General features: G+C 41.8%; 1 protein-coding gene across 1 annotated transcript in view; it reads left to right on the plus strand.

The window, feature by feature from the left end:
* The first annotated feature begins 3,049 nt into the window (after positions 1 to 3,049).
* The window catches only part of LOC136586773 (protachykinin-1-like), a 33,407-nt gene continuing 9,404 nt past the window's right edge, over positions 3,050 to 27,052 (plus strand). Inside the window, exons 1-4 of the mRNA XM_066584989.1 lie at positions 3,050 to 3,124; positions 11,939 to 12,105; positions 23,924 to 24,023; positions 25,482 to 25,505. Of these exons, the coding sequence (XP_066441086.1) occupies positions 11,995 to 12,105; positions 23,924 to 24,023; positions 25,482 to 25,505 (235 nt within the window). The 5' untranslated portion in view covers positions 3,050 to 3,124; positions 11,939 to 11,994. The remainder of the gene's footprint in view (positions 3,125 to 11,938; positions 12,106 to 23,923; positions 24,024 to 25,481; positions 25,506 to 27,052) is intronic.

The following is a 27,052-nucleotide window of genomic DNA, read 5'->3' on the forward strand; positions in this document are numbered from 1 at the left end:
AAGCTCATACAGATACACTGTAGATCTGCATACATACAGTATTATCCTAATGATACAATATTGCTTGCTTCTTTCTTTGCTTTATGGTAATTTTGTGCTGCTGGTGTGTTATTTACTCTAAACATGTAATTATTGCCATTTTATCTCAAAGTAATGGAAAATGTGCAAAAGTACATCAAAGGGGAGTAATCTGAGCAACTCAGTCCAACACAGGTAATTAACAGATGTAAGCTAAACCTCTCTATATCTCTACCCTGCTGTCCTGGAGAGGGGGGATAAGTGATAATAGGAAGTCTATGAACCCCTTCAAGGGGTACAAGATGTAAATAGGACAGCGCCTCGGGAAGTGTAAAACAATGCAAGTAGATATTTTAAAAAGAAATATGCAGGTAGGGACTCACCTGGTGTAGACAGCTGGATCCAAGGGGGCCGGCGTCACACCTCAAGTCCCAGTCCGTCAAATAGAGAGAGCACTTTGGAGACCTCAAGTATCCACAAGCTGGGGAGAGCGTCTGCGAGAATCCGAAATCCAAAGCAAATGGTTCCGTATAACAAGAAATCAAATGGAATCAATAAAAAACTGCTGTGCTCAGGTCCATGCTATGTATGCAATATCCTAATCGGTCAACAAAGAATAAAATTGACAAAGGAGGGGTCTGATGGAACTAAAGAGCCCCCTCACCCTCAATGCGAAAGCCAGAGGTAGAACGACCAGGGTACTGGTATTGACTTTCATCAGGATATACTTTAATGATGACAGGTAACATCCAGATGGACAGACATGGTGGGCTGCAATGGCATGCAGCGCGTTTCGGAGTGTAAATCCCCTTCTTCAAGCATAAAAGCATGGCATGTAGTATAAATAGCATGATAACTAGAGATGAGCGAGCACCAAAATGCTCGGGTCCTCGTTATTCGAGTCAAGCTTTTCGTAAAATTCGAGAGCTCTACTCGAGTAACGAACCCCATTGTCTTCAATGGGAGACTCGTGCATTTTTGTATGGGACCCGCTGGTTGCCAAGCTTTTTTTTTTCTCTCTCTCTCTCTCTCCCCCTCTCCCCTCCGCCAAGCCAGCCACAAACTACCATTGACGTGCGAGGCATTGCAGCGGGGAGGGGTCAAATCTGACACGACAGCAGCGGGGAGGGGCCAAAACTGGGGCGGGGTCGAACACAGCGTGATGCTCGCTCAAGTAGTGAGCACCATTGAGTATGTTAATACTCAAACGAGCATCAAGCTCGGAATAGTACGTTCGCTCAACTCTAGTGATAACCTTATTATACGGATGGCTATAATTTTGTTGTTTTACAACCTTGGCACAATAAAAGCACCTTTCATAGAAAACAATGTTTTTCATCACCTAATCTGACAGCCATCCTTTTTTTAACGTAACTTTTTTATTTCTTCATTGAAGATAGTGTCATGAAGTCTGTTTTTATGGCCCGAGTTCTTTTTGTTTACTACATCATTTTGGGGTGCAAATAATTTCTTGATTACCGGTAACTCTAATTAATTTTTATGGTGCTAAAACAGCAATTCTCCAATTATGTTTTTTGTGTAGGGGGGATTTTTTGGTATCGATGTGCGGTACAATTAACTTTGTAACTTTATTATATAAGTAGTTCTAAACTCAGTAATACCAAATATTTTTTTTTAGATTTTACTATACTAGTTTTCCATTTTAAGTGAAATATAAGTGGATTTTTAATGGAAAAAGGATTTTTCTTTTTTCAATTTCAAACTTTTTTTCTACATAAATGTTATTTATTTATTTATAGTTATTTGCAGGGGACGAGCTGCTTGGTGTACCTGGAACGTGACTTTCACTGACCTGCAGGAAGAAGAATGCGAGGAATGCAGGCTTCATAACAAGCCGGCCGGCTTGCGGTGAGATGAGATGGGGGACTGGAGAAGATCAGCAAGGAGAAGATGCCATAAGGAGTCTACCTGTGGAGGAATAGGTGAGTATAGAATTTCCTTTTTAATGACAAAACCCCTTTAAGAATAAAGTGCAGTAAATTTTTACGGGGCTTATTCCTGGGCTTTATTGCCAGCTGATAGCAAAAGTACGGCATGGAATTAAAGCTCCTACAATCTAGCAGGAGCAGGTCAGGTCCTCAGCGGCTAGTCACAGCTGAGGACCCAAAGGAGAAGGCAAAAGCAATGCTTAACCACTTCTGCCTCTTAATAAGCGCTATGTAGTGAAGAGTGAATACGGCGGTGTTACTTCTGCTATTTGACCGGGCAATCACATTACCGCCTGGTTTCCCCAGCTATGGCAGTGCTGCAGAACCCTAGAAGACCCAGATCAGCTCTGTTAGCGACTATTGTCACTACAAGGGGATGTTTATTTCTGTAACTGGGGCTCCTATGGATGCCCCAGCTACAGTGGGAAAGTATGAAATAAAAAAAAAGACATCATGAAGGACATAGATGCTAAAAAAAAATGTTACAAAAATAAGTTAAAAAATTACGGAATAAAGTAAAAATATATATATATAAAAAAGAAAATGACCCACTGCCGAAGCCAACAAAAGCTGTTGTCATATGCGCCCTGTAATCCAACACTATAGAAATAATTAAAATGGCTAAAACAAAATGAAGTACCCATTTCTGTGCTTTATTTTAGCTTACATGTACTAATTTTAAAAATAAACAACTATAAATTTTAAAGAATCAGGATTTTTTTAGCTTTTTACCCCCAATAAAACAAACAAAAAAAACGTTAAAAAGTCAGTGATTAAAGATATTAAAAAATAACCCTATTAGTCACGAAAGAAAAAACACAGCAAAAATAATTTTGGTAGCTGAAGAAAAATAAATACGACGGTAAGACACTACATGGGTAAAAGCCCTAAAAAATATCTGTTCCTTTAGGACCAAAACACCCCTAAAGGGATAAAAGCTTTAGAAGAACCATGAAGCATCTGTTCATTACAAAGTGGAGAGAGGTTCCAGAGATGCAAGGGTTAAATACAAACAATGGCAATTTTTACGATGTTATGTAACTCAGGTTTCTCGTTAATTAATCTTTATGCTTTCTATCCGCAGTGAGTTATCTGTAAGAGAAAACATCAGCTGCCATCTGTACTCGAATCAGGACACAATTCACATGGCGTATGAGGTCAGCAGCTTAATTATCAACTAGGAAATTCATTAGAATGTAGACTGGTTATTACGGATTTTCCCAGAATAGTAAGTTATTCCATATCCACCATTGATCCCTAGAACAGGGGTTCAGAGCGCTCAGTAATGAATGCAGCGGCAATCGCACATGTGTGCCATTCTTTTCAGTAGGGGCGCTGGAGGTAGCCAAGCGGTTGAACTCCGCTATCTAAGCACATGTGTGATTCATTACTGAACACTCTGGGTCATCATTCTCTAAATCCGTGGGGATCCCAGTGGTTGGACCCCACCAATCAGCAAGTTAGCCACCAACCTGTGGATAGGGAATAACTTGCTGTTCTAGTAAATTTCTTTCAATGTTTTTGTTACTTTTAGTCTTTCTACATATATGGCCTTTTAAGAAAATTTTACAAGTTATTGTTCAGTACTAGAGATGAGCGAGCTCCCAAATGCTCGGGTCCGCGTTATTCGAGTCGAACTTTTTGTAAAATTCGAGAGCTCTACTCGAGTAACGAACCCCATTGACTACAATGGGAGACTCAAGCAATTTTGTATGTGGAACGCAGGGTCCCACATACAAAATCTCCTTGGTTTGTGTGTGTCTCTCTCTCTCTCTCTCTCTCCCCCTTTCCCTGCCAGACCAAAAATTTTCAAATGACGCGTGCTGCGTCACGGCAGGGAGGGGCCAAAACAGGCACGTCACAGCGGGGAGGGGCCAAAAGCTGGGGTGGGGTCGAACGTGATTTGATGCTCGTTCGAGTAACGAGCACCATCAAGTACGCTAATACTCGAACGAGCATCAAGCCTGCCAGAGTATGTTCGCTCAACTCTATTCAGTACGACCTACATCAAGTGACTAGAGTGCGGCCACATATTGATGACTAGAGATGAGCGAGCATACTCGCTAAGGGTAATTACTCGAGTGAGCATTGTCCTTAGCGAGCACCTGCCCGCTCGGAGGAAAAGATTCGGGTGCCGGCAAGGGTGAGAGATGAGTTGCGGGAGTGAGCAGGGGGGGAGAGAGGGAGAAAGAGATCTCTCTTCCGTTCCCCCCGCTCTCCCCCGCTGCTCCCCGCCCCCGGCCGGCACCCGAATCTTTTCTTCCGAGCGGGCAGGTACTCGCTAAGGACAATGCTCGCTCGAGTAATTGCCCTTAGCAAGTATGCTCGCTCATCTCTAGTGATGACCTATTGATGATTACTCTCTATGTGGGGGAGGAGCGCCCAATTTCCAATGGTCTATACCTTTTTAACAATTTTTTGCGTATTTAATAGACAATGTGGTAACAATAAAAGTGCAAATCCCTTAATTCACTAAAATAACATTTTTGAGCTGAAAAAATACTGTGAAGTCCTGGCCACTAGGGGTTTCACCTCTTTCTAACTTCACTTTCCACTGCCTGTTGTCATGTGAAGTTTTCTCTAACAGCCAGAAGGAGAACAGGAGGGAATCTTTGTTTGCCACTTTTTCATGCTGCCTATAGCAGTCTGTGGAGCGCAAAGAGGTAGGGAACTGCTGAAGGGAAATAGCGAAACGGGGGGCTCTGAGGAAGTGTTGGGGTCCTCCTTAAGTTCAGGCATAGGGGTCTTACTTCGGCCTGCCTTTTTTGTCTGAGGCCCTGGCGGGTATCAATGTTGTGGCTGGTACTACATCCTCATCCCTGCGTGTCAACTCCGGGTCTTGAACATGCAGGTCTGTGGCTGGGCCATAGGCCTGATAGTGAGAACGGTTCCAGGCTTGCATCATGGCTGAGATAGGCTTGTGTCTTAACATACTAAACTGGGCAGGCAGGAGCATCCGAGGAATACAGCCATCATTTTGACAGCACTGGGGTACCCTTCATCTGAAAAGCGAGTTCTCACTTCTAAAGGCTATAGGCCTGGCTTCAGTGTGGCTATACCTGATAGCCTGATTCAGCACCCAGCAGGTAGCCAATGCTTTCCATCTCTTCTCTGGTGTGAACTACACCACAACTGGAGCCAGTGCAAGTCTCTATGGTGCGTGAGTCCCCCAGAAACCCCACATGATGTCCTGCAGCCAATGGGAATCAGTTTATCTAATTCTATGAGAAGAATAATAGAAATTACAAGCAATAACACTTTATTCTCTCTATAAAGTGCCCAAAAATCACATATTAATGCTTCACATAACAAAACAACAGTACAATATAAATATCTTGCCCAGGCTCATTACTGCAGGCTTCCTCCTCTACTATAGAGGCAGAGACGTTGCTGCAGCTTCTGGTTAGTGTTTTATCTCACACCAATCCTAGATTCTCATCTACGATGCTCAGTACTGCTGCATAATGCCTTATATCCTGCTTGTTCTGTGTATATAAGAGAGAAAGCAGAGTGGTGTGTACAGTGTATGGGGGGCATCATAGCAGCTAGTCTATACCAGGCAGCTCAGGAATGCTGGACTGGTGAGAACAAGGCTCTCTTGCCTGGCCAGGATACATATTACATACAGTGCACCAGTGTAAAGTCAACCAACGTAAGAAAAAAAATACCATCTAATGCATCTAATAAAATGTGGCACAACTATCATGCGGGGTGCACCTCTGTGGTAAACTTGGTACAGCATTTATCCATCTCCTCTAATCTCATGCTCTTTGTCTGTGAAATTATTAATAATTCTACCCCATTTTGTTTATTACCCACATACTGTGCCATTACTGTGTTTATTATCTCTGCTGTGTGAAATCACCCTGTTTTTCCTTGTACTGTGACATCACTGTGTTCATTATCATTGTACTGTGACATCACTATTTATTATCTCTGTGCTGTGACATCCCTGTTTATTATCCCTGAACTGTGACATCACAGTATTTATTATCTCTGTACTGTTCATCATTATATTTGTTGTGCCTGCACTGTGACATCATTATTTTTCTTATTTCCATACTGTGACATAATTTTGTTTATTAGACCTGCAATCTGACAGCATCTACTCACTATCTAGAACCAACGACAGAGGAAGAAGTCTCCAGGCTCCTTTCCGTTGCCCGCCCCACCACCTGCGCCAGCGGCCCTCTCCCCTCTCAGCTCCTCCGGTCCCTTTCCCCAGCTCTCATTACTCACCTCACTACAATCTGCAACCTCTCCCTAACCTCTGGCACTTTTCCCTCCTCATTCAAACACTCCATTATATCCCCTCTGCTTAAAAAAACAACCCTGGACCCGACTGATGCTGCCAACTACCGACCCGTCTCAAACCTCCCCTTTATCTCCAAATTACTGGAACGCCTGGTCTACTCCCGCCTTCTCTCTGACAACTCGCTCCTCGACCCCCTCCAGTCTGGTTTCCGCTCTCTACACTCGACCGAAACTGCCCTTACAAAAGTAACAAATGACCTGATGACTGCAAAGTCGAGAGGTGATTACTCCCTACTAATCCTCCTTGACCTGTCTGCTGCATTTGACGCTGTCGACCATAATCTCCTTCTCACTATGCTCCACTCTATTGGTCTAAAGCATACTGCTCTCTCCTGGTTCTCTTCCTACCTCTCTGACCGCTCTTTCAGTGTTTCCTTTGCTGGTTCTATCTCTGCTCCACTTCCTCTTGCTGTTGGGGTACCCCAGGGCTCGGTCCTTGGTCCCCTTCTTTTCTCTATCTATACTGCCCCAATTGGACAAACCATCCACAAATTTGGCCTCCAATACCATCTCTACGCTGATGACACCCAACTATACACCTCCTCTCGTGAGATCTCTGGACCATTTCTCCAAAATATCACTGACTGTCTGTCTGCTGTCTCTAACACTATGTCCTCCCTCTTTCTCAAACTAAACCTCTCTAAAACTGACTCCCTTGTCTTTCCACCTTCTAACCAACCTCCCCTCAACATCTCCATTCCTGTGTCTGGCACCATCATAACCCCCAGACGGCATGCCCGATGCCTTGGGGTCACACTGGACTCTGACCTCTCCTTTGCCCCCCATATCCAATCTCTGGCCCAAACATGCCACATGCACCTCAGAAATATTGCTAAAATACGTCCGTTCCTAACCACGGATACGCTAAAGACGCTCGTGGTTGCCCTCATCCACTCCCGGCTTGACTACTGCAACTCGCTACTCAATGGCCTCCCCCACACTAGACTCGCTCCACTCCAATCCATACTAAATGCAGCAGCTAGACTCATTTTTCTATCCAGTCGTTATTCAGACGCCTCTGCATTATGCCAGTTGCTGCATTGGCTGCCCATCCACTGCAGAACTAAATTTAAACTCCTCTACCTCACTCACAAAGCTCTGCATGCCGCTGCGCCACCATACATCGCCTTTCTACTGTCAGTATACCACCCAGCCCGCTCACTCCGATCGGCTAACACCCTCAGACTAAACACCCCTGTAATACGAACCTCACATGCTCACCTCCAGGACTTCACCAGAGCAGCACCCATCCTCTGGAATGCTCTACCCCAAGGCACCCGGACAATTCCCGATGCACGAAATTTCAGACGTGCCTTAAAAACGCACCTCTTCAGGGAAGCATACCAAATCTCCTGACCTAGTCCCTTGCCCCTCCCTATGGTGCCCCACCCTGTTTGCCTTCTAATAAATGATCTGTACATGAAATTTCCTATTACCTGTGTTCCCCAACCCCTGCACCTCCTGTACCACCCCCAACCCATTTGTGTCTAACCCAATGTATCTCACATTGTAATTGTTGCAATTGTATTGTTTTGCATTTATCCATGCCTGAAAGCGCTGTGGAATAAGTTGGCGCTATACAAAAAAAGATTATTATTATTATTATTATATCTACAGTGTGACATCACCTTGTTTATCTTTGTACTGTGACATCACTGATTATTATCCCTGAACTGTGACATCACTGTATTTATTATCTCCATACAGTCACACCTTTGTGCTTATTATTTTGAAACTGTAACATCACTGTGTTTATTATCTCTTCGGTGTGACATCAATGTGTTTATCTTTGTACTGTGACATCACTGCATTTACTATCTCTGTACTGTTCATCATTGTGTTCATTATGCTTTCACTGTGACATCATTATTTTTCTTATTTCCATACTGTGACATCATTGTGTTCATTAACCTTGTAATGTGACATCACTATGGGCCCATATACACTGAAAGATAATCACTCAAAAATCACTCAAAATACAGTTTGAGTGACAGTTTTGAGTGATCATCTTTGCATAACTCTAAGTAGCTAATTAGCTACTAAAGAGTTAATGCAGGCTGAGAAGGATACAGCTGCAATCCCTACGAAAACAATGCAGCTGTTTTGCATATGCTAACAACTGCATTGTTCTCGGAGCTTTCAGCTGGTGCCCTGCTGAGAACTGCCAGCAGGATACCAGCTGAGAGAATCTTATCAGCGCTGCTGGCTGAGATATCAGCCTGAGCCACTGATAAGAGTCATCACTCATTTCTAGAAAACTAGAAGTGAGCGATGAACGAACAGTGCACGAAAAAGGGCATGATGGGCAGGCGTTTAGACGAAATGGTTATCGCTCAAATGATGGCTTTTGAGCAAATTTTGAGCGATAATCGTTGTGTCTAAATGGGCCTTAAGTTATGTTTGTTTTGTGGTTAGATAGAAAGATATGAGATAGATAGAAAGATAGGCTGATATGAGATAGGTAGGTAGATAGATATGAAATTGATAGATATGAGATAGATATGAAATAGATAGATATGAGATAGATATGAAATAGATAGATATGAAATAGATAGATATGAGATAGATAGATATGAGATAGATATGAAATAGATAGATTTGAGATAGATATGAAATAGATAGATATGAAATAGATAGATATGAGATAGATAGATATGAGATAGATATGAAATAGATAGATTTGAGATAGATAGATATGAGATAGATAGATATGAGATAGATAGATATGAGATAGATATGAAATAGATAGATTTGAGATAGATAGATATGAGATAGATAGATAAAAAGATAGATTGATATGAGATAGGATATAAATAGATATGAGATAGATAGATAGATAGATAGATATTAGATAGATAGATAGATAGATAGATAGGAGATAGATAGATATGAGATAGATAGATACAGATAATCTCCTTTTCTTTTGGTGCAGTTGAATATGCCAAAGCACTCCCTAACTTTAGAAGTATATTGTTTTACATAGCTAGGGGACATCTACCGCACTGAATATATTTACTAGTTCTACCGTATGTAATAAACCAGCAATGTATTAACGTTGTTTATCATTTTATAAGTGCTATTTATATAAGATATTTAATACACATCCTAAATGTAGCTACTATATAAATCGTCCTTTAGTGGTCTGGGGAATATTATTTCAAGTGTCCATTGTTGTAGAGCTAATATTTTTTCTGGCAGCTCAGTTGCAAATTAAATATGAGTAGTCAAATATCAGACTTCCTTGATGTGGTCTGCGGCGCCTGTACGAGGAGGCACGTCCAATTTCCTCTTCATCTGTCACTGTTGCTAGTGCAAACAAATCATATCCTACCAACTTATATCAACAATTTTTTTTTGTAGTGAGGCGCTATTATCCATATAAAAATGCTGTTCAGATACACAAAACCCATCCACACCACATATTTCATCAACCCGGGTAGATTTTTCCATGGAAGATTCTGCAGCCCTCCAGAAACTCGATGTAGGACCATAGCAAAGTGTTGTCCTCTTAAGTTTTCATGCATGACCCAATGAATGACTTTAAGGAGTCAGTGGAACCAGTAGAGAAGGAGGGAACCTCAATTAGACCTTTACAAACAACTTCTATGAAAATAGTCACCCTGTGACTACCCTTAATGTGTAGTTGGATTTATTAGTTGAGTTTTCCACTTTGGACATGACGACACGTGGTGCAATTCAAAAATCCTAGAACTGAGGAGGATGGAGACAGAGAGGAACTGATCAAATATTGATTGAAGAAATACACGGAAGCTTCAATTGTTCCTTGTCTTAGATGGAAGCCTCTCTGCTTTATTAGCTTTGAACAAATCAGCTTCATTTACTGCGCTGGTCACTGCGAATATAAAGAGTGAGAAGGTCCCACCTGGAGTCATTCACTTGCCTGTCTTCTCTGCAACCTGCTGCCTTCTACAGTGAGTATAGAGGACCCTCATTGCCTTTGAGTCTAAAGCTGGGGTTAAAGAGGACCATGCTGAGAGTTGTAGTTTCACAACAGCTTGAGAGAACATGGGTCTATAGGGTCTAAACAAGGTCCAAGGGCAAATTATTATTTTTTGGTACTTTGTATCAAAGGGTGTTCGTACTGTAATGGTCTTGTGGGTTGTCTTACAAGTTTAAGAGGAACCTGGACGCCTTTCTTGAGCGATACAATATTTTGTTATAGTCACTGATTACTTCAGAAGGGTCAGTGATCCGGGGATTATTCTGATTGCCATATTTGGAGTCAGTAAGGATTTTCTTCCCTTAAATGAGGAAAATTGGCTTCTACCTCATTGTTTTTTTTGCCTTCCTCTGGATCAACATTGGAGGGGTGACAGGCTGAACTGGATGGACATGTCTCTTTTTTCAGTCTAACATATTATGTTACCTAATACATATGGCACTTGTAGGATATACTGTAACACCTAAATAAGGTGGCCAATCTGTAATATAATAGAGTATTGTGTATTTTTGCCCCCACAGCCTGTTTTATGGCAGGTACAATAATATTTGTTTTCCCACTCCATCATTACATAAACCCCATTATTACGCTAGCTATTTTTTTTTTACATATGTAATATTTATGTTTTGCAATTACAAAAAACATTTGAGATATTTAAACTTTTGTTGTTAAAATGTTTTAAATTTTTCCTAATTTTCTTCATATTTTGTCTTGGCTTCAATTACTCTTAAGAATATATTAGAATATTGCAATCGCTCAATGAAAACCATATGTAAGTTTGGATGAAAATAGTACAGCTTTAGTATTTTTTGGGATGTTTTATGCATTTAGTAGCTTTTATACACAACATTGTCTCTATATGAATCCAGCTATAGTGTTCACAGAAATGGCTGTGTAATTAAGGCTAATGACAGGATTAGATCCCAAACCTGTGAGATCAGGAAAACCTTTCTCAAAAGTAGGCTTGAGATAGGTCTTCTTGTTCTCACAAGGGTTGGTCTAATGCTGCCATGACTGTGTGCATGGAGCCTTACGTTTCAGGTTTTAGTTCTTTCGTTTTTCTGGGTTTTTGTTAGTACTAACAGTTGAGAAATTGCTTACCTGGATAGAATTATATATATATTTCTCTAGAATTTACTATTTAAGCTTATTGAAAATTATTTGGATTATTATCTTTCAATACAAAATATGATGCTGAACTGTTGTCGCCAAATTGTTCCCCCCATTGGACAAAAAGTAAGCTAAAAAAATGTTTTAAAAAAGTGGTAGTAAAGCATAAGAGATAGAGGGGACTTAAAACAATCTATCTAGTGCATGTTCCCAACTATACATTATTTCAATGTAAAAATATAGAACACAAGAGAATGGGGGAACTTTTTGTGTTTTGCACACGTAAACCTACAGTATGCCAACTTCAGTCCACTGTGGTCACGGCTAACATACTACTAAGAAATTCATACAACATGACTTGCAGACAAGGACAGCATAAGGCTCTTTTTAATGTAGTAGAGTTTAAGGTTGACATCTTTTGTGAGGATTGTATATCCTTATATACAGTAGATCAATATGAAACTACAGAAATTGCAGTCACTTTATACATAAAATTGCTCTGCATCGAAGTAGAGCTGGATAAGTACTTGCTAAATTTTAGGATTCTATGCAACTTTTTGAGTTTTCTTGATTCAAAAATTCCTAGATCAAAATCTGTTCTTAAGGAGATCTGTGGGACAGAGAAGACCAAGACTACTGAAAATGAATATCGTTGTAGCATGTATAGTGTTGTACATGGCTGTCACACAAGCATTGCCTGAGCAAATGGGCCGGAGAGAAAAGGACTACTGGCCTTCTCAAGATCAACACCAGGTAAGATTCTCATTCCATATGGTGGAATCATACTGTCTAGATTACATGTACTCAATCAATTATATAATCAAAAATGTGAAAGTATCTTGTAAATTATAGCTTTACTTTTGATGAACGGTGTTGATTATTTAGGAAAATATCCCTGGTGGATTATTAAATTATGTTTATCTTTATTCCTATAACACAAAACCTTTATTGGACTTCATGTCCTTTTATATGGAGTAATTTGTTTAGAAAAAGGAGCCTTAATGAGTGAGATCAGCCAATTTAGACTTCATTAGGGGATAAATAATCATTCATATGATCGTTCCCATACCCAGAGAAATGTGCTGCCAGCAATGATGATTCTTTTTGTGCCACCTAAAAGATGTGATCACCCAGTCAACGAGCGTTTTCTCATTCATTGGGTGCTTGGTGGAGCATTCAGATGGGCCAATTTTCGGGCAATCGAAACTTGAGTCAGGTGTTTATGCCCAATTGGTCTATCCAGAAAGCCCCTCCCTTTAATGAAGGAAGGGGAAAGGGGTTGATAAGACCAATCTAGATATTGGCAATAGATCATTTAAATTTCATCTGGACAATTTTGTCGCTGTGTGATGCCCCGATGACTAATCATCCTTTACTATTTGCCTTGTTTACTTTGTGTTTCACCTGACATCGATCACACTATTTGTGATCCCTCTGCATCTTGCTACCTACTATACGTGTGGTAGGTTTTTTTCTTGTTTGTGTCTCTACCCCTCTGTACTGCTTCTCACTTCCGTCTTTCTGATGACTTTGAGAATTCCCATTACCAGCAACCTCCTTCACATTCTCCCCTTACCTATTTCTTTATATATTACCTATGTGATAACCCACATTCACTGAAGTCCTGGGCACAATGGGGAACCAAAAACTTTTATAAAACCACAAGAAATTGGGGTGCTACAGGTGAAGCATCTGGTGTGATAATGTTCCCTCTAAAACTGGATGCACAACCTTTTCTATTCTGAAGATCACATTGTCATATTAAATAATTCCCCAGGGCCCCAGTAAAACTTAAAGGTGTATTGCCATCTGAGATATTTATAGTATATCAAAAGTATATGACAAAAAAGTCTGATGCAGGTGATGCCGATTCCACTGTCAGGATTCCCAACTATGAGGAGAACAAGGCTCTTCTTCTTCGCTAGTCAGAACTCTAGGGAAGAGAAGACTATATATGCATTAAACTCTCTCTGTTGTTGACTATGGGTTTAGTCTAGCATTTCACTCCCATAAACTACAATCGAGAGAGCCGCATATATAGACTGACACCTCTCCAACTAATGTACTCTTTTCTAGAGTGTCCAGTAGGGGTTATGAGACCCCATTATCCAAATATGTGGTAACCTAGAGATGGCTACATAGTACAATATTAGTACTTACTCATCCCTGTTCCTGAGTTTTGCACCACTCCTCTTCTTTCTAACATTAAAATGCCATACATGGGAGCCACATACCGGCAAATATTTCTGTATCCAGATGGTTGGTGGCCACACAGAATTTTATCATTGGCCAGTGTTACTTTTGTGTGGGCAAGTGAGCACTGGGCCTACACGAACATAACCATGGATAGATAGGAAACACCAGGTGAAACTATCACAAATTAACACCTCTCCATATCTTCTACTAGGGTAAGTGACACAGACCTACCTGAGCGAGGACATCGCCGCATTAAAGGGCGGACCAGCGGTCTTTAGGTCTGGGCCATTGCTGCTCCTAGGAACTTATGCACCCTGGATAGGAAACATATGCCACCACCGACAGGGAGAAGTGGACAGGAAAGAAGACACACAGAGCCATAATCACACCATACATCAGCAACCACGCAACCATTAGTAGCATATGTAAATGCTATCAATGCCAGGCATTAGTTGACATTTTGATCAAAATATGGAAGCTAGCAGGCCACATCACAGCTCCTGGCTATACTGCTAGCCCCTACACTAACCAGGAGTCCAGTGACACAACAAAACATAACCTAAAACACAAACCTTTTTTTGCAGCAACCAAACAGAACCTGCTCACACCACACAGAGAGAGAGAATGAGAACAGAGAAAGCTGAACACATCCACACCTGGGAAGACAGCTCATATGTGTACTGACCTGGAGTGATTGGCTGACTGGAGACACACACATGCCCAGCCAGCACAATCCACACCACCTGAACAGGAGAATTGTAGAACCTGTAGAACAACAGATTGCAGGAGACAGACATGACAGCCACTTATGGCCCTGGGTTAGGGTTGTGTACCCTTTCTCTAAAGGCTTATTATGAACGTCTACTAGTGGAACTCAGTAAAGCACCCAAAACCCTTTTAGAGATTTTCTTTGGAGTCCGCTTATGTTTCTGTTTATAAAGAACCTGAAGACTGTTCCAGTACTTGAAGACTGTTTTAAAATGTAAAGGCTAATCCATAACCTGAAGACGGAGCTAGAACTTAAAGAAAGATCTAAATGAGAAAACTGATCCAGAACTCGAAGACTTATGCAGCACCTAAAGACTGAACTAAAACCTGAAGACTAACTCAGATCATGAAGACTAATCTGAAATCTGAAGACTGAGCTAGAACATGAAGACTGATTCGGACCTTTAAGACTTATTCAGAAGCTATCAACTGAACTAGAACCTGAAGACTTATCCAAAACCAAAAAACTGCACCGTTTTCTGTAGATTAATCCAGAACCTGGACTGATCAAATGATCAAAGACGCTTCGTTAAATCAACTTCTTTCATGTCCTTTGGTTTAACTCTTTCAAACCTCTTTCCAGTAACAATGTGAGACAAGTATAAGAAATGAGAGTCTGACTGGATACACAAAGATGGCATAATGAGGTCTTGATTACCATGAAGAATGGTTTTTGCGAGAAGATGCAATTGACAGAAATTATCAAGGGAGCAGGATGGCGCAGAAGATACTGGACGAGAAATCCATTAAGATGAAATTAGACTAATGTTTATTTCATTTTGCAGTTCTCTTTAGTTAAGATGAATTTGCTTGAATTGAGCTCATTCTGTTATGCATGGGAAAATATTACAATACCCAAATTTAGAGAAACCTTCAAGGTCCCAGAGGCATTTGTGGTGGAGATATTCTCAGAAATAGCTGTAAAGTGTAAGGAAGTGGTTACAGATCACAGCTGCCGCCTTTGCTGCAAATCCTTCTCTTTAGTTATTGTGTGATATATCCAATTCTACAACTCGGTCCCTCATGTCTCCTGATTATGGACAACAACAAACTTCAGAGATATCGACAGAAAAATATAAAATGGGTGGATGATCAACAGCACATAAGGCGAGGAAACCTTCAACAGAGCCGATGGCCTTCAACTGGGTTGTAGCTATCAAGTAGGCTAATTCCTGAAAGTAGTATTAATGCCCCCATAACCAGGCAGAGAGAGGATGATTGCTCAGTGATTCTGACCGTATGCGTCACTAGAGATGAGCGAGTATACTCGCTAAGGCACATTACTCGAGCGAGTAGTGCCTTAGCCAAGTATCTCCCAGCTCGTCTCTAAAGATTCGGGGGCCGGCATAGGTGACAGGTGAGTTGCAGCGAGGAGTGGGGGGAGAGAGGGAGAGAGAGATCTCCCCTCTGTTCCTCCCCGCTCTCCCCCGCCGCTCCCCACCCCCCGCCGGCCTCCGAATCTTTAGAGACCAGCGGGGAGATATTCGGCTAAGGCACTACTCACTCGAGTAATGTGCCTTAGCGAGTATACTCGCTCATCTCTAATGGTCACCCATACTTGCGGTAAAATTTCATGAATGAAGAATAGCCGCGATCAAGTCCTGATCTTTAGCCGCACATTTTCTACCATTCATACGGGCGGCTGCGGCGTATCGGCGAAAAAATATGCTGCAGTCCAGAAATCCCTTGATCGGCAGAAATCCTCAGAATGACTACTAATGGTTGAATAGATCCAGCTGTCTTCTTTCCCCAGTGTTGGACACAGCTAAACTCCTTCCCCCTCCCTGTTTTTTTCAGCTCCCATAAGAGTCTATGGGAGCTTCCAGCGTATCTTGGCCAAAGATAGAGCAAGACCTATTTTTGAATATGGTGTATAAAATCGGCCAACTGAAAACGTTTTTTTTTATGTGGCTAAGAATCGTTCATCTGAATGAATATTCTGGAATCCAATGCTGCAGATGGTCGCCATTCGTGCACAATTTTTGAATGCAGCTAAATAGCTGCATGTATACGATTGAATAAGGCCTAAGGGTGCATTCACACGGGCGAGAAAATCGCTCAAGTTTTGTGCGTTCTGAGACAATGAGAGTATTTGCAGATATATACACAGAGAATAGAAACCATTGATATCAATGAGTTAATTCCCATTTCCATATTTTGGCGCGCACTTTTCGATTGCGCAAAAAAAGGATAGAACATGTTTTATCTTTCTCCACATTTGCACACCTAAGATGCATATAGAAGTCAAAGGGGTGTGTAAATGTGTGCGCAATGTATAAGGAGATGCATAATACACTGCGTAATTCTGCTGTAAGAAGAACACATGTGGAACTCATTAGACTAATTAGCTATTTCTATTGGTGCGTGTTTGTGTCCTACGCCCAAAACATAGGCTCTGTGGGCAGAAAAAGGACAGTAGAATACACCGACGTGCCAAAAAAACTAGTTCATAGCACAAAAAAACTGCACTAAGATGTGCACAATTGAACTTATGATCATGTGAAACTGTTCCAGTATTGCTGGCTTAGTAGTTATGGGCACCGATAAAGGAAGAGGGCGATGGCTCAGTGTCTATAAGCACTAGAGAAAGTAAGTTGTGATTTCCAGGGTGACCTTAGGGACAAATATTCTGTGCAGCTACTTCGGATGCATCACTCTTACCTGCAGAAGAGTTTGCAAACAATGACCGGGCACCCAGACCTTTTGTCCCTGACCGCTGAGCGATCATAACCCCAAAATAAGTATGGATGATGGCTGAGTGAGTATGACAACCAGTGAAAGTGGGAAGATTTCTCATTGATAACTTGCGCCTGGAATGGGGAACTTGATGGATCAGCAACAAAGTAGTTTGGGTACCCATAAAGGTTTTTGGAATTGACTCGACTTACAACCACCACCAGCTGAAAATGGGGCTGCAATACCAGACACAACCCATGACCAAGAGTGGCGCTGCTTAAAGAAGAAAAAAATCAGTCCCTTTTTTACTAATGTGCTTCCTACGTTTTGCATAATATAAGTTTCCTCACATCTACTTTTGTATCCTTGAAAGTACCAAGTGTGGGATTTGCATTAAGGAGCCGTAATGCAACTGACAATGGGAAGATATTCCGTCAGATTCACAATTATGGTGATAAATGAGCAGCTCTGCGGTGACAGGAGTAGAATGAGATATCACAGCGACTAATTGTTGTCACTGAGCATCAGAGGAGCGCGATGTTCTGCTAACAATGGGCAAATCCTTTTGTTTTAGTGCAGCACAGAGGATTTGGTCAGCGACTCGGCTGAGACATACAACAACTTCGCGCAAACAACTTCGCTCTTATTGTTTGCCACATAAGGGCTTCTTCACATCAACACTTAGGGTTTCCGATTTCCTGGGGTACTCCCTGGCTGGAGAGTTCCATCTCATGACTGAACCGAACAGCACTGAACGGACGCTATTGATTAGATTGGGGTCCATTTGGTTTCCGGCCATGCTTCTTCTTTTCACAGGACGTAATAATGCAGCAGGCTGCGCCATTGTGTGCTGTTTTTGAACTAAATTCAGCTACAGAACCTCCCACACTGATGTGAATGAGCCCCGGCCACCTTGGAGCTACTTATACTATTACCTATTCCTTATTATTTTCATCCATGTTTACAGGTCATCGGGTTGATACACTATAAATATATTGATATATGCCTCCCAACAATACAGTTTTTCACAGAATTGTGTCATGTTAAGATGGCGGTGTAGTGTACAGAAGTGCATTCTGAAAGTTCTGGAAGGTTCTGATTGCTCTATGTCGTCTTGTGCTTATGTGTATTGTCAGTACGTTTATGTTGCATGAATATGAAGTGTATTGCCTAGCTGCAGCACTGAATGGGTTAACGTCTGGGTTATGTCTGGAAATGTAACTTTTGTAAGTCATGTGACCATGTTTCTTATAAGTGTTTTCAAGCTGCATGATTGGGCTTTTTTCCTTTGAGACTTGACTGGAGTGGGAGTTGGAAGTAGAGTGTTCTGTTGGAGTGCTGCCCATATGTAGGTACCTTCAACCTGTATGTGGTAAAGATGGAAGAAGAGGAGAGGTGGCCTAGAAGTTTTCCCTAGGACTGCTACCCTGAAGTGTGCCTAAATTGTGAAGTCCGCCTTGCAGAGTTCAAGTCCTGCAAGACGTGTGAGTGACCGGTAGAGAGTTCCTGTTCTCCTATGGAGTATCTTTTCCAGAAGCGATGCTGCAGAGATAACTTGGACTGTGGGCCCGGAGTCATCTTGTGTCTGCCTCACTGTCCTCACCATTAATTCTGCCTGCACTGGTGTGTTTGCTACAGCTACTTTCATGTACCGTACTGTAACTTATACAAGTTGTTCCAAGTAAAGTTCCAGTTGCCGACTGCTCCTGGCAATGGCGTGTTTTCACTACTACCCATGTGTGTGGACTGTATTACATTTGCAGTTTCACCGCAGAAGAAGGAATGGTGGCATTACTTGTGACAACCACAAAACCAAGTAAGCTGAAACCCCCATTTAATAGCCTGCCCTCACTTCCTGGGATGTACTCTCCGGTTACCTTCCCGGTAGGAGATAGTAGGGCCACCGTGACAAGGCCCTACTCTAATCCCTGCCGTCTCCTAGGCCAAAACCTTGGATACTGCAGCAGCTTATATCAAATTGCATGACCTATACACTTCTTTCTGTTTTGAGGGCATATTAGAGCGCGGCAGAGCGCTGCTCAAATGTTCTGCAAATTAGCATTCCTACATTGAAGCAAACGACCCAAACAGGAGAAAGATTTGGGCTACTATTTGTACATTCATTATCAGTACAATCCCTCCCCTAGAAGTTGTCAGAATCAAAGTAAACTTTACAAGTGCGATAGTAACATTGATATAAGAGAGTGATTACAATATCAAAGCAAAAGATAATTTATTGCGGGAAAACTGACCCTTTGAAAGGAGGTTCTAGTACCCTGTTGTACCGCCTCCAGCTTGGATACAAGATGTGATACAGGTGGGCATGGAGGCTCTAGTACCCCGCTGTACTGCCTCTAGCTTGGATACAAGATGTGATATGGGCAAGCATGGAGGCTCTAGTACCTTGTTGTACCACCTCTAGCTTGGATACAAGATGTGATATCGGCAATCATGGAGGCTCTAGTACCCTGTTCAGCCACCTGTATCATGGATACAAAATGTGATACAGGTGGGCTTGGAGGCTCTAGTGCTCCATTGGGCCACTTCTAGCTTGGATACAAGGTTTGATATGGGCAAACATGGAGGTTCTAGTACCCTATTGGGCCACCTCTAGCTTGGATACAAGATGTGATATGGGTGGGCATGGAGGCTCTAGTACCCTGTTGTACCGCCCCTAGTTTGGATTCAAGATGTGATACAGAGGGACATGGAGGCTCTAGTACCCTGTTGTACTGCCTCTAGTTTGTATACAAGATGTGATACAGAGGGACATGGATGCTCTAGTACCTTGTTGGCCCACCTCTAGCCTGATGCAAGATGTGATATGGGTGGGCATGAAGGCTTTAGTACCCTGTTGTACCGCCTCAAACTTGGATACAAGATGTGATACAGGTGAGCATGGAGGCTCTAGTACCCCTTTGGGCCACCTCTAGCTTAGATATGAGATGTGATATGGGCAGGCATGGAGGCTTTAGTACTCTGTTGGGTCATCTCTAGTTTGGATGCAAGATGTGATACAGGCGAGCATGAAGGCAAACAGGTTCTGTACGGTATCATAGGGCACATCGGTGCACATCTGCTGCAACTGAGCCTCTACATCCTGCAAACTCGTAGGCTGTCCAAGTTGACATCCCAGATGTTTCCATATATGTTCTACTGGTGATAAATCTGGTGACCGTGCAGGATATGGATGTGTGGCAATGTTGGCAATGCTCCTGTGACACCCTTGCTGTGTGCTTCCGGGCATTATCCTGCTGGAAAATGCCTCTTGGAAGTTGCCATGAGAGGAGCACATGTGGCTGCAGGATGTCCTGAACATATTGCTGAGCTGTCATTGTCCCTCGTACCACTACTAGGGGTGACCGACTGTTGTATGTGATGGCCCCCCAGACCATCACACCAGCAGTGGGGGCAGTGTGCCGCTCAACAGCAAAGGCAGAATTGAGACGCTCACTAGGTCTCCAGACATGAACACGGCCATTATCAGTGCCCAAACTAAACCAAGATTCATCGCTGAAGACAACCCAATTCCACTCCATAGCAGTCCAGTTTTGTCATTCATGACACCACTGCAAACAGAGGCGATGGTGGGTGTCAAAGGCAGAACACATAATGGGCACCATGAGACCAAATGTCCTTCAACCAAGCACCTGGAAATCATTCCGACAGACCCAGGGGCCTGTAGAGATGGTGTCCGCTGTCTCTGGATGGCAGACAACAAAACATTGGAGCTGCTTGTGATTTTCGGACAGTCAGACGATCCTTTTTACTGATGATCTGTCGAAGGCATCTTGAGACTGGTTGTCTTGTATGCATGCCTTCACACATCCACTGATCCCAACACCTTCTAACAGTCTGGTCAGAACAGCCAAGGTGACCGGCAATTCGTTGATACAACCATCCAGCTCCTCACATTCCAATAATGCTCCCCCTCTCAAGCTCCATTAACTGGGTGACATCTCTTCTCTGCATCGTAGAGGTGTCTAATGGTCAACAAGTTCTACACAAGCAGGAAAAGAGATCACTACACACAAGTAGCCTCCGAAAGCCTTCATATAGGTCAAGAATGGAACCACTTTTGGGGCCTAAGGTGATAAGACCATTCATCTACCATGCCAACTCTACTCATTTCATATCTGCCTCAGATGTAACTCCTTCTAGGTGCTGGATTTTTTGGACGATGAATGTATTTAACTTAGAAAGGATTGTCTATAGTGGTATTTCCATTCACTGGAAGTAATCAGAGATCTTGAAAATGCCAAGGAATCTAAACACAGAAGGGAGAATTTATCAAGAAAGTTATTTCCTATGGCTGCCTAGATACAAACTGGAGTAAGATGCGCCTAAATTATTAAGAGTTGCATGCCTTAGGCTGGATTTACTTTGACTGATATTACACTCATAAACCTTTAATTCCATATGCTATTGAGATGCATTTTGCATAAAGTCAAATAGGACTTCAACACAGTCTGTTAACATAGTAATCACACTTAATGCGCACAGTTTGTATTTGACAAAAATACTCTCTCGCAATCTTTGGATCTACAGAATCCAATGCTTTTATTCAATGGTACCTGGATTGATTTCGCTACACATCACAGTTAAATATTCCATCCTCCTTACAAATACTAATGCCTCGAAGGGTAGTATTTGATGTACTACGCTGTTAGCAGGCCTGATTAGTCCCTCAAAAGTCACCTTCACGGTATATATATATAAATCAGACAGAAATAAGACCCATTCATGTGAATGGGTGTATGGTCATAGGCTTTTTTTTTACTGGGATAGAAAGTCAGAGCAAAAAAAAAAAAATTACAGCATGTCCTATTCTTGTTAAGTTCTCGGCTGAAAAAAGCACATGTACATTTGCAGGGTCCCATACAACGGACAACAAACGGCTGCTATGCCTGTGTGCTGTCCAATACAAGTTATAACTAAAAATATTGGGCACAACTTTCTACCTTGTTTCCATGTGCATGCAACCTTAGTGTGCACATTATTCAGCTTTTAATGAGGCCGACCTCACTTACAATCCGATGCTACACAAATTCTTTGGTACTTTGGTGGGTTTTCATTGTTATATCTGTAGCGCATTTCTGAACTCCCTCTCTCTCTCTCTGCTTGTCATTCCTCAATTGGCAAGCACTTGGTAGGAGTTAGCAATCTCCGGTGATCCCTCAGCAGTTCCAGGCAGCTATCAATAGGGCAATCAGGATTTGCAACAATCCTGCAGCAGCTTGGGTTCCTCAGTCTTCAATTCTGCAGAGCCCTGCCGACTATTGCTCCCGGATGTCTCCACTACACAGCACCTCTGCTTCAATCACTGCCCCTGCTGCTTTCACCATTAATACTTTTTATAGGACCCTGGAACCTTTGTGACCTTCCTGGTGTAGAAGCTTAGATCCTCACTTAATCCAACCATCCTGGTCTGTTTCGCTCAACCGCCCCAACCTAGGGGACAGGGGGGTGAGGGTTAGTGTGGTAACGTCACTGAGGGTAGGGCTTTACTCAGAGTATCTTTTCAGCTCCTCTTGTTAACCTCTTCCTTCCCCCCTCAAGCTCAAAGCTGCTTGTCTTAGTAAGTGGGAGATCAGAATCGCGTTTCCCCCTTACATGTTTACAGCGGAAGTCAGGTGACTGCTATGGCCAATCAGAGGCTGTAGCATCATTGTCCATTCTCCTGGCATCAGTGCTCACATCATGGGTGCCAGTAGTTTTGAACAGTGATGCTGTGGCCACTGATTGGCTGCAGCGGTCAACCTGACTTCCGCTGACGACACAGACCAGGAGAGTCATGGATGCTGTTGTGATCACAGGTATGGCGACAGTTTAGGCTGGCGTTGGCGGTCAGTTTTTTTTACATGTGTGTGTGTGTGTGTGTGTATATATATATATATATATATATATATATATATATATATATATATATATATATATATATATATCTTTTTCTGTATTTCTTTCAGATTTTTGTAACCATCTTTTTTAACATATCTGTTTCTCATGTTGTCAAATAAGACCTCTGGGGGACATTCATGCTGTTATTTTTTATTTCACATTTTTTCCCTGTAACTGGGGCTTCCATAGCAGCAGCATCCATAGGCCCCAGTTACAGGGAAAAACATCCTCCTAATCTGGCAATGGTCACTGGCAGAGCTGATCTGAGTGTGTTAAGAACCAGCAACTCTGCCATGCCACAGGGTACCTGGCGATCACGATTGCTAGGTTGGATGGCAGAAGTAGCACTTCCGCTTTGTCTATCCTCTATATAACGCTCATTGAGTTCTATGTAGCCTGTGAGAAGGCAGAACTGGTTGAAAAAACACTTCTGTCTTCTCCTTCGGCTCCTCGACTGTGACCTACAGCTGAGGACCCAACCTGCTTCTGCTGGATTGCAGGAACGTGAATCCCCCATCATACTTTTACTATGGCGCAGGATTAAAGCACAGGACCAAGCGCCATATATTTTTGGTGCTTGGTCCTTATCAGGCTAAAAAAAATATTTTTCTATGTGGGACAACCCCTTTAAGCTGCGAATTTTTTTTAATCCTCTGCTCCATCTTCTGGGGACATTCCAAATGATAATTCTGGAAACAAATGCTGTATTATGGACTGGGTAGATGATCAGATACTGGATTACAGGAATTGCACTGTATCATCTCAGTGACGTATCTGGCTTTACAGATCTGATGACATCATCAACTTGCGCCATTGTTTTTTATGCTGGTGTAATAACATAGCACTACTGCGTGCACCGAATGTTGGTGTAGCACAATCTGATGTATAGACCATAGTAATGGAGACTGGCTACCTTCTAAAATAGGAGACCCCACTGAGGCCTATAAGGGATGTCACGATCAACATTCTGTGTAAAGGCTGTGCATTATAATATATGGTGATGATAATCGTCTCATCACTTTTATCTCTCTAGGCAGATCCGGAAGAACCAACATATGACAGATACCTTATGAGAATTGTCAAAAATCTCAACAAAGATACATTTTATGGAAGTATGGGAAAAAGAAACAGTGGTGAGTATATTATGTATGTGCCGCTGTACCATATATCCAGGTATGTCATCCATGTACATAAAGCTATATGGAATATCATTATGATTAGACTTTACCTATGTATCAATTCTCTCTAATGGATCCTTTCCTATGCAACAAATGGACTACTTCCCAGTAGTGTACTTACCATAGTGACAGAGCGTAGTAAGTGGTGAGAGAGCGTGCTGCACAGAACTATTTCCCTGTTTGCTTTGATATTGTTATAGTGGCTACATGCAGCCACCACTAGGGGGTGCTCACTGCATACAGAGAGCTTAAATTGAGTTGCATAAGTCTATATGCAGTTAACTCACCCTAAGGCTATATCCACATGGGGTGGAATTTACTGAGAGAATTGCATGGCTAAAGAGAACGCAGGGGTCGCAATTGCGACTGGCCCCTGAGCCAGGAGGGGCCCAAAGGCCTCCCTTATCATTGCAACAGCTGGGGTTGACATCACTGTGCAAATGGTCCCACTCTTGCAATGCAACTCACTGAAATCTTCACTCTGCTGCTGCTGCTTGAGCGGCTAATCTTCACTCTGCTGCTGCTGCTTGAGTGGCTGACTTTTCCCTGCACTGAGAACAGGAGACTGGAGGAGGAGTTGGCTGCTCAGACAGCAGCGGCTGAGTAACATACATAGTAACATAGTTTGTAAGGCCGAATGAAGACAATGTCCATCTAGTCCAGCCTTTCTATCCTCCTGTGTTGCTAATCCAGAGGAAGGCAAAAAACCCCAAGAGCAGAAGCCAATTAGCCCTTTTGGGGGAAAAATTCCTTCCCAACTCCCTAATGGCAATCAGACTAATCCCTGGATCAACCCCTAATATTTCCTACCTGCTGTGTACCTAGATTAACAATTAACCTAAGATTTATATCCTATAATATCCTTCCGCTCCAGAAAGACATCAAGTCCCTTTTTAAACAAATCTATGGATTTTGCCATCACCACGTCCTCAGGCAGAGAGTTCCACAGTCTCACTGCTCTTACAGTAAAGAACCCTTTTCTGTGTTGGTGATGAAACCTGCTTTTCTCTAATCGTAGCGGATGCCCTCTTGTTACCGCCGCAGTCCTGGGTATAAACAGATCATGGGAGAGATCCTTGTATTGTCCCCTCATGTATTTAATATTTATACATAGTTATTTGATAACCCCTTCGCCGTCTTTTTTCTAGAGTGAAGATAGTAGCGCGGGGGTGTATTTCAGGCAGTGGGGTTGTTCACAGAGTGATGTTGTGCAGGCAGTCAATGAAAGATCCATGGCAAATCCGTCCTGTTGGAACATAACCTGAAGTTGTCCAGAATTATTTAACTTATTAAGTCAAGAAAAAAAATCAAAGCTCCCATATTCAGATGTGATATGAAATGAGTGAGCAGAGAAAATTGTACAAAACTGGTTCTGATTGATGTGTTATCTAAATGATATTTTTTTCTTTCTAGATTCTGTAAGAATGTCACCCAAGAGTAAGTAACAGTAACAAGATTTCACATCTGTAGGAGAAGCGGCTCGTTACTAGAGGATAAAAATGATTCAGTACAGCAATGGGCAGAGAGCAAAGAGCTCGGAGGCCAAATGATGTTCACAATTAGTAAAGGCAGTAAAATTAATGCACCAGTGTCAAAATTTACAGAAATCTGAGTGACTCACATTTTAGAGAATTAATATAGAATTTCATTACTTTAATCATCCGCTAAGCTCAAATAAGACCATTTTGGGGCCAAGTTTATAGCGATTCCTCACTGTTCCTAATATATGGATATATATGAGATAGATAGATAGATAGATAGATAGATAGATAGATAGATAGATAGATAGATAGATAGATAGATAGATAGATAGATAGATAGATAGATAGGAGATAGATAGATAGATATGAGATAGATAGATAGATATGAGATAAATAGATAGAGAGATAGATAGATGGATAAATGGATATGAGATAGATATGAGATAAATTGATAGATATGAGATAAATAGATAGAAAGATATGAGATAGATAGATATGAAATAAATAGATAGATATGTGATAGATATGAGATAGATGGATAGATAGATATGAGAGATAGATAGATAGATATGAGATAGATAGATAAATAGATAGATAGATATGGAATAGATGGATAAATATGAGATAGATAGATAGATAAATAGATATGTGATAGATAGATATGAGAGGAGATAAATAGATAGATATGAGATAAATAGAAAGATATGTGATAGATAGATATGAGATAGATAGATAGATAGATAGATAGATAGATAGATAGATATGAGATAGATAGATATGAGATAAACAGATAGATAGATATGAGATAGATAGATATGAGATAGATAGATAGATAGATATGAGATAGATAGATAGATATGAGATAGATAGATAGATAGATAGATAGATAGATAGATAGATATGATGCAGATGATAGATAGATGGATATACAATATATCTGCAAGAGCACATTTTATTGAATGCATTGCATAAACCAATAGAAGGAATGTTCTCCCGGAGGCCCCATTAAGCAGATACAGATGATTTCTATGCGGTAACACAGCAGAGGTGAACACAGATGTGGGAAAACACATCTGGCTCTAATAAATTCGCTGCTTCATTAATTATAGATCTGGGACGAGGAAGTTTAAGCTGAAAACAGAGATTATGCTTAGCAAATGTTTAGCAGGGTGAGCAGGTACGGGAGACAAGACAGCTGCTCGCAGCGCAGCAAGATATCTGACAGGAAATGGCCGCCTGGCACCGTACCAGCTGGGCATGCCATATACTGCAGTGAGGCAAAGACAGTGGAGACATCTTGGCAACTGTAATAGATTTATATACAACCTATAAATATACTAGAAACCATCCAAGTATATCAACTAGAGTGTATAAAACCAATACACCTACAAATACATAGGCTCCAACACAAAAGTAACCATACGCATACTTTATTATGAAAACTCATGAAATACATAAAAGATTGCACAGAAACTGAAGCCCCATTTACACTCAACAATTATC

This window comes from Eleutherodactylus coqui, chromosome 12, assembly GCF_035609145.1.
Source record: "Eleutherodactylus coqui strain aEleCoq1 chromosome 12, aEleCoq1.hap1, whole genome shotgun sequence".
In the NCBI taxonomy this organism is placed as follows: Eukaryota; Metazoa; Chordata; class Amphibia; order Anura; family Eleutherodactylidae; genus Eleutherodactylus; species Eleutherodactylus coqui.